The sequence below is a fragment of the Abramis brama genome (genome assembly GCF_963993115.1).
Source record: "Abramis brama genome assembly, chromosome: 23".
Classification (NCBI taxonomy): Eukaryota; Metazoa; Chordata; class Actinopteri; order Cypriniformes; family Leuciscidae; genus Abramis; species Abramis brama.
Window position 1 is genome coordinate 19,127,380 of NC_139985.1, and position 15,150 is coordinate 19,142,529.

The 15,150-nt window shown below is 36.6% G+C and overlaps 1 protein-coding gene across 2 annotated transcripts; it reads left to right on the forward strand.

The window, feature by feature from the left end:
• Positions 1-1,974: 1,974 nt before the first annotated feature.
• il12rb1 (interleukin 12 receptor subunit beta 1) lies at positions 1,975-14,674 on the forward strand. Of its 2 annotated transcripts, none has more exons than XM_084100519.1 (15): positions 1,975-2,180; positions 3,420-3,546; positions 4,123-4,298; positions 4,559-4,695; positions 4,780-4,813; positions 8,262-8,402; positions 8,506-8,582; positions 8,684-8,903; positions 9,127-9,258; positions 9,357-9,455; positions 11,569-11,712; positions 11,860-12,009; positions 12,145-12,229; positions 13,743-13,818; positions 14,226-14,673. In XM_084100519.1, exons 1-15 carry the CDS (start codon positions 2,126-2,128, stop codon positions 14,571-14,573), a joined length of 2,001 nt encoding a protein of 666 aa, XP_083956645.1. In that variant the 5' UTR covers positions 1,975-2,125; the 3' UTR covers positions 14,574-14,673. The 2 variants fall into 2 exon arrangements, with proteins under 2 accessions (XP_083956645.1, XP_083956646.1); XM_084100520.1 differs by having other exon boundaries at positions 1,983-2,180; positions 3,423-3,546; positions 14,226-14,674.
• Positions 14,675-15,150: the final 476 nt, after the last annotated feature.

The following is a 15,150-nucleotide window of genomic DNA, read 5'->3' on the forward strand; positions in this document are numbered from 1 at the left end:
CACTATACGCCTCTTTGAGGCCAGGGGAGTGAGGTTTACACACACACACCCCTCTGGCTTACGTCCGTTATATTCGCGCCCTAAAAAATCCCACAATGCACCACAAAAAACAGGGAGCATTGACGCTCACTATGCTCCCTTACCAGAATTACGTCACATTACTGAAGCACGAAACATATAATGCATGTGCCAACTCAATTATGACATGCGATAGAAAAGAAAACACTTTTTGAAATATATGTCAGCATAAACACATCGCAAGACCAGTACCTGGATTCGTACTGATTCATGAGTTTGGGAGCTAGGGAGCTGATTGAGATGCATCCAATGACTGGCTGCATCCGAAATCGCATACTGTACTTCCTTACTATAAAGTAGGCGAAAAACAGTATGTGACAAAAGCTGTGCAATTCGCACACTGCGAACACAGCACTCATAAAAGAGTAGGCAAAAACAACCCGAACATCCTACTACGTCCAGCGAGATTCTAAGTGTGCATTCGATTGACACTTTACTATCCCATGAGGCCACGGGAGAGAATTTGTGAATGACTGACATAACTGACGCTGGTAGGTCACATGATAATGACAACATGTAGAATGCAGTCCAGATTACATTCATACTACACACATTCATACTATATAGAACGTACTGAGCGCTTAGCGGTCGTGAAGTAATTACTTAATTACAAAATAAGTACCTAAGAGAGTATGTGATTTCGGATGCAGCCTGTGTGACTGAGTGCTGCTTAAATGGAAGTCCAAATGAGCAGGTGATAAATTGCAGGTGTGTGTGATTACAGTCCAGTGAGCATGTGACAAGTATAGTTGTGTTGTTTTTCTGGGAATTTGAGATTTACTTTAACTCATTTGATTACTTAAATTAACTTTCTCTTAGTTTATATAATACTGATCACAGTGCATGATGGGAACCTTCACTTACTGTGAAAGTGAAACAAGTAGTAGCCAGGAACATACAGTCAGTTTTTTTTCCTATTTTTATTTTTATTTTATTTTTTTTGTTAAGGAAATTTTTACAAGTGAATCACTTTTTTTTGACATTTGAACAAGAGTCAACATCAGAGGAAATGGATTTCACCATTTCCAGGAAACCTTTCAGTGACCTTTTTAAAAAATGTGCAGTCATAAACAAGACATAAAAGCATGTTTTTGTGATCTACTTTCAATCTAAATTTGCATGAGTTCTAAAAGAACGTTAGTGAAGTTGGAAAGTTTTCTTAGACGAACACTCAATGTACCACCACTGCTTAGCTACACAGTTACTATTAATATCCTAAGGAAGCAATTAATATCTTTGTAATACTGGCCGCATATAGAGTGCGGTTATTGAAGCCTTCCTATTCATCTCACCCACAAACACACCTATAAAGAAGTGAAACTAAATTGCACTAATCACTTGACAGAAACCAGCATAACAAAACATTTAAGAGGTTTAATAGTTGGCATGATGGATCATTAAAAGTTTCATTGCTGTGATGAATGAGTGAAAGTGGATTTTTTTTGTCATTGTCTGACTCAAGTGTAAAGTATTCACATTGTTTTTAAGTATTTAAATTCTAAGTTCATGAAAAGTTCTCAAGGAAGTGTGTGTTAAGGAAAATGTAGTGCGCTACATATGAAATGAGGATGTAAAAATGGAGTCAGTTTCAGGAGTCAAATCCTGATTACTCTAAAGCACATTACTAAAAGCCACCCACGTCGGGTTAATGATGATTTTGTTGGAAAGCGATCTCAATAGGTTTGTACAATTAGGTTTATGATTTAATTTGTAAATAGAACCCATGTAGCATCTCCATCTCGCATGTTCATGTTTGAAAGTGAAGGTAAAAAACAGGGGTGTAGCATGCAACCAAAGCTGCTATTTCTCATGAAGTGAGATGAGCTTCCCCTGCTGATCTCGTGTTGTGGTTTGTGGTGATGCAGTAGTTTGCACCTCATTCTGCCCCAGAAAGACACATGAGTAGTTCATACATATCAGACTAACCCCTCATGTGTCTAGTCCAGATGACTTCCAACCCAACGATTATTAATGTGAAAGATCGTCTTGAACTGCCTGTGTATTCGCCATGTCTTATGAGTGAGGACCTTTCCGAACACGAGAAGCAATGGGGATGAGAGTGGCTGTGCTGTTGCTTGTTGTTTCTGTCAGTCTGACTGAAGGTATGTTTGCTGATGCTATCAGCGCGAACGGCACATACACAACACCGCAGACAGAGGAAGATGATATTGAGATCAGCTTGATAGACTTTATGGTAGTAGTAGCAATGTAGATTTCAGAAGATTGTGATGGTGTGTAGATTTTATCAGAGCTGTGACCCAGTCACCATTTGCCTAAACCACCATTAAACAACTATAAAACCACAGGATGTAAACAAATTCAAGGAACTGCTCTTTTAGGTGTTTACTATAACATCAATCTGATTTTAAAAAGCCAAATACTTTGTGTGTAGTCAAATGTTTGCGATAATTACAATTTCAAGAGGACTCTGTGTCTCTTGCTCTCACCAAGCCTGCATTTCATCAAACATATACAGTAAAAACAGTAGTTTTTAAAAACAATATTGTGAAATATTATTACAATTTCAAATAACGTTTTCTATTTGAATATATTTAAAAATGTATTTTATTCCTGTGATGGCAAAACTGAATTTTCAGCATCATTACTCAAGTGTCACATGATCCTTCAGAAATCATTTTAATATGCTGATTTGATGCTCAGTTACTGTCAATTGTGATTGGTGATTGTATTAATAATGTTTATTATTATCAATGTTAAAAAGGGGTTTTTGCTGCTTAATATTTATGTGAAAACCGTGATTTTATTTTTCGGGATTATTTGATGATTAGAAAATTTAAAAGAACATAAATAAATGTTGAAATAAAAATCTTTTGTAACATTGTAAAAGTCTTCACTCTCACTTATGATCGATTTAATGTATTGTTGACTCATTTTTACTTCCTTTAAAAAAATATATATATTTACCCCAAACTTTTAAATACAGTGTATCATGGTTTTCACAAAAATGTTAGGCAGCGAAAACTGTTTTCAACACTGATAATAATATAAATGTTTCTTGAGCACCAAATCAGCATTTTAGAATTTCTGAAGGATCATGTGATCATGTGACTAAAGAAATGATGATGGAAATTCATCTTTGCTGCACACGATTAAATTACATTTTTAAAATCAAAATAGAAAACAAAATTAAAATAGAAAACAATGTGTTTCAATTGTAATAGTGTTTCACAATATTACTGTTTTTACTGTATTTGTGATCAAATAAATGCAGCCTTAATGAACATAATAAACTTATTTAAGAAACGTATTTGCTGGGATCAGGTGAGTTACAACAGTCAAACTTACAGATTTTGTTTTTCCATGATGTATATGTTTTTAAGCAGCAGGATGTATACCTACAACTAGTCCATCGTGTTACAAAAATTCAACTTTGCCAGAAGAGGACTTTATGTGTAAATGGGATAAGAGAAACCCTCAGGAGAATCAGACACACACTCTTTTTATAAGGTAAGTTCAACCAACATTAAAAAGTAACATGAACAAATCTCATTGTCTATATAGTTATGAAACATTGTAAACCTCAGAGTTAAAGAATGTGGCACATATTGTGAAACAAATCGGTACTTGGGAGATCGGACGGGGCTAGTTGTCAAACTTTATACTCCAGGAATATTTCTTAGGGGGAGATTATTTTTGAAAGTTAAAGGGTTAGTTCACCCAAAACTGAAAAAAATGTCCATCAAGTACTCACCCTCAAGTCGTTCCAAACCCGTAAGACTTTTGGTCATCTTCAAAACACAAATAAAGATATTTCAAATTAAATCTGAGAGATTTCTGACCCTCCATTGACAGTCTGCATAATTACCGATTTGTCGCTTGAAAAAGTTCATAAAGAGATTATAAAACGAACTAACTATGAATCCAATTTTCTGAAGAGACTCAATTGCTTTATATGATGAACAGATTAAATTGAGTTGCCACAATGTGTCTATTATTGCTATACTATACTAAATAACAGATACAGAGGCTTGATTATGTATGTCAGTCTGCATGAATCTAACTCTCAATTTCTGGTGTGCACAGGGACAGTGAAAAGAAAAGTTTTATTATGTGTGCGAACTCTGGCAATCATTCAGAGAAATATATTATCTTGGAGGAACTAGGAAACACAAAAAGAAAGATGGACATATGGGTGCAAACACAAGTGGGCAATCTCACCTGTAATTCTAGCAAAATCTCAGTCATCTTTGAATGCTTGGGTAAGAACCAGTCTAAGAGATCTATTCAAACTGCTATTTTCTTACAGTTTATATGGTGGGATCTTAAAGTAGTTGCATGTTTCTAATAAATTGGTATATGATATGGTAATATGGTATATTATTATTATAATTAATTAATAAATTATTTTAATTATTAGTTAAATTATTATACATTTAATAGTAAATATTTAATTATATTATCAGCATAACATTTTGCATGGCATGTCGCCCCTAACGTTTCACTCTCATGTTGTCAACAGTCAAATACAGTGCACCTCAAATTACCAGAATGAACAGGTCAGCTGGAACCCTGTCTCTCGAACTGGACAAACCAAAGGATAACAAAAGTGTTACCTACGAGATCAGATGGAGGGAGAGAGGCTCTGAATGGCAGAATGTAAGACATTTCAGAAAATCTGATATTTTCATATCCTGAAGTGAATCTGTTATTTTGTTAACATGATGTGTTCTGCAATTATAGGCGACATTTGAAACTGAGGACAGCCCTATCCAAGGTTAGACTCCCTACTCTGTTTATAAAGTGCAGAAATAATGTTGTCTGAATGATATATTGATTTGTCCTTGTATTTAAATGACACACACACACACACATTTTTTTTTTAAATGCAATGTTCAAAAAATAACAAAGGTTTAAAGGGTTAAAAGGGGACATGTCACGAGAAATTAAATTAGAATCAAATTTTAAATAAAATAATTCAGTGTACTCTGAAAACATTCTGTAATTTTCAGAACTCAAGTTTTAAATGTTGTTGTCACAATCCTCAGTCACCAGTCCAGTCACTTCCCCATTTCCGGTCACCTCCACACTACCATCCACCCATAATCTCTCCTGACTCACACCTGCACACACTTCAATCATCCACACCTCGATCATTTACCCTCATCAGCTCCACTCCATTTAACCAGTCAAACCCCAGTTCACTCTGTCTGGTCTTGTTGTTCAAACTGGAACTACTTACCTGACTACCCACCTGTATGACAAATGCCGTCTTCAGCTTCAGCCATCCGGTTCACCATCTCCACCACTCTGCAACAGATAAGACTATTATCCACTGCCATTCCTTCTTCAACTACCCATTTCTCACCTGCTTACTTCAATTGTCTGCCAAACCTGCAAATAAACTTGTTATTTGGACATGCATCCTTCTGTGTCATGACATAAGACCAGACCACAAAGACAAACAAAATTGCTGAAGATAATCTCCTCTCTCTCTGTCAAGATGGTTGTCCTCTAGAGTGGTATGTGGAGGAGTTTTTAGACTCCTTCTATCTGGTGAGTTGGAGCAACACTACCCTCAATGCCTGCTTTCAGATGGGACTGGATGATGAGGTAATTCGGTTCCTGTCTCCTGGTCATTGTGATTTACTATTAGTCGATTCCATTAATTTCATCCTTTGGCAAAATGGTTCTGATTTCTCGGTGGAAGAAGTTCAAGAGAATTACAACCCTCATCCAGTAACATCCCGAAAGCATTTGGGCACTCCAACTCACCCCAAGCCTGCAACCAAATCCTCCACATCCCTTAACATCGGGACCATCTCAGCCACTCCAGCCCCAGAACCCGCTCCAGCCATGAGTCTGTTCCTGTGAGAGAAGTTCCCGAGTCTGTTCTTGTGAGAAATTTCCCAGTCTGTTCCAGTGAGAGAAACTCACTAGTCTGTTCCCGTGAGGAAGATTAACTAGTCTGTTCCAGTGAGAGAAATTCACCAGTCTGTTCCTGTGAGGGAAATTCCAGAGCCCGTTTCAGCCCTAGAGTCAGCTCGTGAGAATGCAGCGCTGACAATTATGGCCACAGCCATTTTGTGTGTGTGTGTGTGGCTCCAGACGCTGGCTCCAGCCCCCGACCAGAGTCCAGTGATGGCCCCAGCTCCCGACCAGAGACCCGCTCCTGAATCCTCTACAGTTCAGAGTCTATAGCTCCTCCCAAGAATTTTTTTTGGGGGGATGGTTGCCATACATCTCCAGCCATCGTGACCGAGCCACGGAGGCCAATCCTTCGTGGCCCCCTGAGCTACCCATCCTGCCGGCACCGCATTTAAGCTAGGGATGCACCGATTGACCGGCAGTAAATCGGAACCGGTTTCTTATATTTTTCCGGCTGATTTTTCCGGAAGTAGCACAGATTACTTTGGATACAAAATGTAATTTGTGTGGAAGCATTGTACTGGAAATGCAGAGGTGCCTGTCTGAGGCACAGATACCAAGAAGCGTACAGCCGTTAGTGTACTGTCAAACTCCTGTACCTGTCCGCACCCTGCACTAGTGTAGACAGAGAATGTTTGTTCAGCTCAGCTTCTCACGTGTTGGATGAGAAACGAAACAGACTAACATGAAGGCCAGTTTTATGTAGTTTCAAGTTCAACCCAATTCAACCCAAAATCAACCCAAAAACAAAAGCTAAATGCTGATGCTAAATGTCAGTACCATCTATGTTTGTACTGAATGTGCTTACTGCGCAGTTACTGCTGTTAATTTCAGATGGTTCAGTTATTGTTTTTTTAACAGCCAAAAGCCAGTTTGGCCTGTTAAATACTAAATAAACATCTGGTTTATGTATACTTATAGTCTTTCTTGTTTGTTGCTTAAAGAAAATTCTTATTGGAATCGGCCAGTATGCTTGTAAAAAAACGGTATCGGAATCGGCTATGAAAAATCATGATCAGTGCATCACTAATTTAAGCAGTCAAACCCCAGTTCACTCTGTCTGGTCTCGTCGTTCAAGCCTGAACCATTTCCCTGTACGATTCACCCTTTAGTCTTCAGTTGTCTGCCTTCCGCTTCAGCCATCCGGTCCACCATCTCCAACACTCTGCATCTGCAAAAGATAAGACTTTTATCCACTGCCATTCCTTCTACAACTACCAATTTCTCAGTTTCTCACCTGCTTCAATTGTCTGCTAAACCTGCAAATGTCTGCCAAAAACAAAAACTTGTTATTTGGATATTACCTGTGTTGCATCCTTCTGTGTTATGACAGTTGTTACTGTTGAATGTTTGATTCTAATTGGTTGATGAACATTCTATGGTGTGCAATTATTTTCCAGTAACCACACAGCTAAAGTAGTTCCATACAGGCCTTGACCGCATTACAACTCCATATGACTTCGCTGAGTTAAGTTATTTCAAAGGTCCTTACAGCCTACAGCAGCAAAAGAACCAAAACCCATAAAGACATTGACCAAGCAAAGAGATATAGCAAACAATATGATAAAAAAAAAAATGCCCATGTTTTCACTATACGACATTACGCTTAATTATCTATGGATAGCATGTTCTTTCTCCCTCTCTCCCATAAAAACACACACACACACATACAGTACAGACACGCGCACACACACAGAAACATACACATGCATAGAAACATGTCAGCACTGCCCTGAGACTTTATCAAATAGAATTTTTTTCAACTGAAAAGCTACATGACATTTCTCAGTTACGAGGTAGTAACATTGCTGTTCTTGAAGCAGTTAAACTTACAGCTTCTCTATTAGTAGAACTTATAATTCAACTGGTCAAGTGTATTGGATTAGGGAATACATTAGATCATGCACTGCTGTATATCCTGAACGCTCATGAAAAACGTTTAACAGAATAAAAAGTTTAACAGTAAAATGTGAGAACATTTGTCAAACGTGGATAGCACCTACTGCTCTGCAAATCCTTTCAGAGGTCAGTTTTTATGCAGTCTCTGTCTCTGATCCTTTGAGTCTTTAACAATTTGACAAATACATTGACTGTATTTACATGGATTCTTAAAGGTACAGCAACAAACAACGGTTCTAAATGTCATATAAATGTTGGAAATTAGGAATGAAAAGCTAAATTACTTTTAGTTAAACTAAATACATTGTTTTTGGTGTGGAAAAAAATATGATTATGTATGACCCCTTTAAATTATACATGTCCAAAACATAAAAACTGACTGAGATGAATGTCTTTAGATTCCTACAAGCTACATCTACAGAAACAGACGATCTACCAGATCCAACTGAGACGGCAGGCCAAACTGCAGCCACATCTATGTAAAGACTCACTACAAACTCTCTGGAGTGACTGGAGCCCAGTGGTGGATGTTCCCTTAGGTTCGATTTCAGCTGTATCTGCCAATACAGTGCAAATAAGAAGTTTTTAATAAGTGAAAGCATCTGAAAATATTTGGTTAACAAATGTAACACCTCTCTGCAGAAATCAGCCAACCTCTTGTACACCAGCTTGTAGAAGAATGGACGAATGGGACCAGGCATATTAAGCTCACCTGGGATGTAAGTATAAGAAGAACAAAGGACATCAGAAATGTTTCTGTTTGTTGGTGTAAGATGAATGAAATTTGATTTGAATGATGCCCCAATGTGATTTTCTTTAGGAACCATCTGCTGAAGAGTCTGTTGGGGGTGTACGGTACAATCTGAGCGTCAGTGTTTGGGCTTGTAAAAACTCCAAGAGAATGGAAAAGCTAACTTTGGATCGAACCTATAAAACCTCAATAACATATTCAGAGGCCAGGATTTCCATTATTGCAAATAACACGGTTGGAAGTTCACCTCCACTGAAGATCATCATTCCCGCTGTGAAACATCTGAGCAGTAAGTGTGCTGCAAGTGTGAACTGTGAGTGTGTTAGCTTGGGTTTTCATGTACTGTATGTGAATGAATATCCGAGTGTGTGCGCTTACAGCAGGAAACAAGTGAAAAGTGTGTGTTTCTTTTGGTGAAGGGGGTCCTAAAGTGTTAAGTCATAAATTACTCATGTAACAAAAATTTGAAAAACAAAAACAAAAAACTGTACAATGGAAACTTTTATTTTCAGATTGTGACAAGCCCTCTAATATCACACAGGATTATAAAACCTGCTTAGAATGGTACAAGCTGGAAAACGGTGAGACCCGAACAAGTAGAGTAAACAGCTCAGGCAAAAAATCGTTCAAGGATATTGAAAAAGGTAGAGATAAATCATTCTTCCAATGTAGAGCACTATGTTCATGTGTCATATTAACATGTGCTGCGTATGCTAATTCGTGTCTCTGGTTTTAATTACAGGGGTGGAGAAGTTTGTACGTCATTATTACTTTCTTCACACCAGGAGAAAGAAACATCTTCAAACTGTTGATATGTGTCCTTTTTACTCAGAACAGGGAGGTACGTTCAGACTAAGAATGTGGCGATAAGATTCTGTCCGTTATCGATAAGCTGATAACTTTTTGTTATGACCAAAATGGTCGATATTAAAATTTCGTACAATTTTGTCTAAATACATTCTTGAAATAAATAAATCAAGTAAATCATTATATGTACAGTATTGTGAGATTTGATAAAATTTAACAGTGTGTTGTTAAATTATTAGTGTTTTTAAAGATTATCTTTAAAGGGGACCTACTGTATTATGCAAAATTCACTTTTACATGGTGTTTGAACATAAATGTGTGTCTGCAGTGTGTGTACACAACCACCCTATAATGGTAAATATCCACCCACTCCTCCTTTTTTAATCCCCATAAATCATAAGCAGTGTTTCAGAACAAGCTTTTTGCAGATTGTAGCTTTTGTGATTTTACAAATGTTTAGGCCCCGCCCACAACTGCTGACAGACTCTGCCCTATTAGCATAGCCCCTCCCTGAGTGAGCTGTACACAGTCTGACATGTTTATCTCCTCAGAGCATTTAAAGGGTTAGTTCAACCAAAAATGTAAATTCTGTCATTAATTACTCACCCTTATGTCGTTCCAAAAAAAAAGTATTCTCATCGCTTCATAACATTAAGGTTGAACTACTGTAGTCACATGGACTATTTTAACTATGTCTTTACCACCTTTCTGGGCCTTGAAAGTTTCAATGACGTTGCTGTCAATGGAGGGACAGAAAGCTCTCAGATTTCATCAAAAATATCTTCATTTGTGTTTCGAAGATGAAAGAAGGTCTTACGGATTTAGAACGACATGAGGGTGAGTAATTAGTGACCAAATACATTTTTTGGGGTGAACTAACCCTTTAACAGCAGCATTCAAGTTAGAAATATGTTCTTATTAAAGATACTAAAGTTATTCAATCAAGAAAAGTAAGTGATTTTTAGGTTTTTTTGTTTGTCGTTTGATTCATATTAACAGCATATATAGCAGTAGGTACTGTATATTACCCTGCTTTCACTTTAATACACAGATCTAATATATACATGCGATTTCTTTACTTGCTGTTTACATTCATAGACGTAACCGACTGTGTTTAAGTGTGTTTTTGAAAAAGAACTTAGATTAATACTCGCATAATGCTCCATCTGACATCCAGCTTTCTGTGCGCATGCTTCTGATGTGTGTGCTCAGAATATACGTATATCAGAAATTTAGACTGATTTTGCTTTAAAATGCATGCAGATAATAAACTTTCATGATGATGAAGAACTGCAATGTCATGTGAGAGTGTCCGCGATAGAGATGATAATCAAAACCAAGCAGATGTTGTTTTTGGCAGAGTATCAGAGGCACAAGCTGTAGTGGCTCCGCCCTCTTCTGGAAAGCAGCAGCTCATTTGCATTTAAAGACACATCCTTGTAAACAACAAGTTTTTTCTTCCACTCAAAAATGGGCATTTACAGCATGAATCTATAGGGTATTTTGAGCTGAAACTTCACAGACACATTCTGGGGGCATCTTGTAAAAAAGGGCATAATAGGTGCCCTTTAAGTATGCGTTAGATGACCGCTAAATGTAAAATTATGGTTAATTGCACTAGTAAATATCCTATATTGGACGATGTGTTGGCCAATAACTACGGTGCCCCTAAAGCAGGGTTCCTCAAATCCAGCCCTGGATTTTCTGTCCTGCAGAGTTTAGCTCAAACCATGATCGTTCTCACTTACCTGCAATTTTCTAGTAACTCTGAAGACCTTGACTAGCTTGTTCAGGTGTGTTTGATTAGGGTTAGAACTAAACTCTGCAGGGCAGTGGCCCTCCAGGACCAGATTTGAGGAACTCTGCCCCAAAGGGACATGGTGATGGAAAAATTATGAGATAAGAAGGAAAATTATATTTCAATGCTTTTGCGTTCACAAATTGAGAAATAATTGTACCTCCCATCTTATATTTTTTCATCACCATATCCCTTTAGGCCGTGGCTCTGTAAATAACCGATATGGTACTCGTATGTCATGCATCCCTTGTTTAATCTGTTTAGGTTATTGAAACACGAAGACCACAATGTAAGATATAATCCAGAATGATCTCTAGTTTTCACAATGGAATGTTTGCATTTGTTTCAGCACCTATTGAAGGTCCAGGGAATGTGAACATTTCTAATGTGACACATGAATCAGCTGTGGTGAGTTGGCTTTCCATTCCTGTGGCGAAGCAGCGAGGATTTCTACTGCATTATCTCATTTGGATTTCAGGACAGGGAAACACGAGTAAGGCGAAAGTTTGTAGTTTTACTGATCATCTATTTGCTATGAAACCTTTATGTCACAACTGCAGATACAAGTTTTTTACTGGTATAGTCAACAAAATAATCTATTATAAACAAATTGTTTATAACGCCGTTCCTCTTGCTTCAGCACTCCATGAAGTCCAAGCAAATGAAACCAGCTTCAAGATCAAGAACCTCCACCCAGGGGCCTCTTACACCGTTTCTATAGCCGGAGAAACAATGGTTGGTAAAGGGCCGAACTCAACGGTGAACTTTGAAACACACTCAGAAGAAATAGGTACTAAAAAAGTCATTTCAGAATGAGAAATGATTATGCAGAACTGACACCTTTATCTGCTCTTGTGTGAAGTAAACACAATGAAGTGTGAGAATATTCCTGCCAACAGCAAATGTGTTCTGCCCTGTCATTCAGGTTTATCATGGCAGGAGAAGACCATCCTGATCGTCTTGGGGGTTGTCCTCTTGTGTACTATAATCTGCTCTGTTGCTGTCAAGAGGTGAGATTATCACAGATGAACTTACTGATCACCAAGATATGTTATGTAAGCAATAAGGTACGAGAGGCTGTGCTGTATTGTGAATAAGTAACGGCTGAAGGGCGTTGTTAGGCAAGACGCGAAGCGGAGTAAATTGTTATATTGTACATAACCTGTAGCTTTATTGGTAGAGCACAGAGCTAAAGAAGGCCATGGTTTCAGGAACACTGTTATTTATTTACTTTTTTTAATTACATTGAATCTTGTTTTTTTTTTTTTTATCACATTGAACTTTATTGTTATGGCCCAATTCTTGAAATGTCTCGTAATTTTGACTTTATTCTCAAAATATTGAAACTTTAATCTCGTTTTGCTACTACTTCATTCTTGTAATTTTAAGGAATACTTTGTCATAATTTTGACTTTATTCTGAAAATATTGCAAATTTAATCTTGTAATACTATGACTTTGTTTAGGTAAGTTTGACTTTATTCTCAAAATATTACGACTTATCTCGTATTGCGACTTATCTTGACTTTATTGTCGTCATTTTCACTTTATTCTCTTACGACTTTATTCTCACAATTCAGTGACTGGTTTGGTCATTTTGACTTTATTTACAAAATATTACAACTTTAATCTTGTGTTGGTCATCAATTTGACTATTCATAAAATATTATGACTTTTATCTTGCATTTCTGCGACTTTATTCTCATTTTCACTTTATTCTCAAAATATTACAACTTTAATCTTAGACTGCTGACTTTATTCTCATTTTCACTTTATTCTTAAAATATCATATATTCTCATAATTCAGTGACTGTTTTGGTCATTTTGACTTTATTTACAAAATATTACAACTTTAATCTATGGTTGGTCATCAATTTGACTTTACTCTTAACATATTACGACTTTTATCTTGCATTTCTGCGACTTTACTCTCTTAATTTTCACTTGATTCTCAAAATATTACAACTTTAATCTTATACTGCTGACTTTATTCTCATTTTCACAAATATCACAACTTTATTCTCATAATTCAATGACTTTGTCCTGGTTATTTTGACTCACAAAACACAAAACATTTGTGAAAATTTTCACAAAACATACAACTTTAATCTCATCTTGGTCATTATTTTGGCTTTATTCTCAAAATATTACTACATAATTCTACAACTTTATTCTTGTAATTTTGACTTTATTCTCAAAATATTACAACTTTAATCTTGTGTTGTTTTACATATATTACACATTTAAAAAAACATTATATATATATATATATATATACAGTATATATATATATATATATATATATATATATATATATATATATATATATATATATATATATATACTCTATATATACTGTATATATATACTATATATATATACTGTATATGTATGTGAGAGAGAGAGAGAGAGAGAGAGAGAGAGAGAGAGAGAGAGAGAGAGAGAGAGAGAGAGACTTGCACCATCTGCTATATGTAAATGTATTTAACTAAAACATTTCTTTAACTGTCTTTTTGCTTTGCAGATTTAGGAGTAAGTTGATACCTAAAGTACCCAGTCCTGTGATTGATACATCAGAATTCACATGTCCGCAAGATCAGGTTAGCAACACAAACTGCTGAAGAATTTAAACCTATTTCCAATGAAACAACCTCAATATTTAAAAAGGGCATGATTAATTATGCTACACATTATAATGACCCACATTCTAAATCTTCCATCACAGTTAGCAAAAAAAAACAAAAAAAAACTGTGGTGAGGTAAAAATATCAACCACCAGCGTCACATCAGCGCATTTGCAGTGACGTACCTCAAAAGCAACTATCAGACCGAGAAAAGCTATTTTGCAAAATCCTCTCACAGAACTGATTGACATAAACTATAGAGTTGGCCTACTAATGAAAAGTGAAGCAAAATAAATGGAGGGTATATTTGCAATTAAATTGATCTTAATGTGCATGATTCATCAGAGCATGTTATTCTAAATGAGAAAATGTTTGTGTTGCAGGACCTGAGACAGACGGAGGAAGTGCATGAATTTGTTCTCTTGCAGCGTCAAGATCTCAGCAAACCCAGTGAAAACGTGATTCCTGAACAGAGCACTTTACTGCAAGGCTTTGGCCTTGTCGTCTTTGAGGAGGAAGACGAGGTAGACGAGGAGGATGAAGTTACTGACTTGAGCTCTATGAAATCCTGTTGCTATCCGAATCCTAGTTACAGAGGACAGACGCTACAACTGCCAGAGCCTTTCCACACGACAGAGAGCACATTAAATGACAATGATACAGAGTCCACATACAGAAATGGCATGTTCTTTGAAACAAGAATCCTGGAGTGTGACAAAACATCACTATAGACTTGTCTGGACTTATTTGACGAGTAATGACAAATAAACAACCCTTAACAAACTTCCTCTAACTGCTGCATGTGTCTTTTGTTCAACCAGGTGCTGTCAGTTATGGTGTCTTTTTCTTTTTCTTTTCTTTTCTTATTATTTCCTTTAAAGTGCACCTGAGACATAGTACTGGAAATAACCCAGTTCTGAGAACAGTGTATGATTCTCAGCAGTTAAAGCTTTGTTGTGGTCACTGACGTAATTCTGGATTCTCATTATGTCTATGTATGAAGCTGCTATTGGTGTTTTTAGTAATAGTTACGGTTAGTCTCCTCTACACATCAAAAATTTGGGACAGTTCGATTTTTTTTAAAAGAAATTAAAGGGATAGTTCACCCAAAAATTAAAATGATACCATAATGTACTCACCCTCAAGACAATATAGGTGTATATGATTTTCTTTTTGCCAACACAAACACAACACAATTATATTTAAAAAATGATATAGTTATATTAAAAAAATATCCTGGCTCTTCCAAGCTTTATAATGGGAGTGAGTAGAGCCTGAATTTTTGAAGCTCCAAAAAACGCATCCATC

Excerpts from the sequence above, each read along its gene's own strand:
- il12rb1 (XM_084100519.1), top strand. The coding sequence starts at position 2,126 with ATGGGGATGAGAGTGGCTGTGCTGTTGCTTGTTGTTTCTGTCAGTCTG. Across the intron at positions 4,814-8,261 it reads TGAGGACAGCCCTATCCAAG|ATTCCTACAAGCTACATCTA; the intron begins GTTAGACTCCCT and ends GAATGTCTTTAG. Across the intron at positions 9,259-9,356 it reads GTTCAAGGATATTGAAAAAG|GGGTGGAGAAGTTTGTACGT; the intron begins GTAGAGATAAAT and ends TTTTAATTACAG.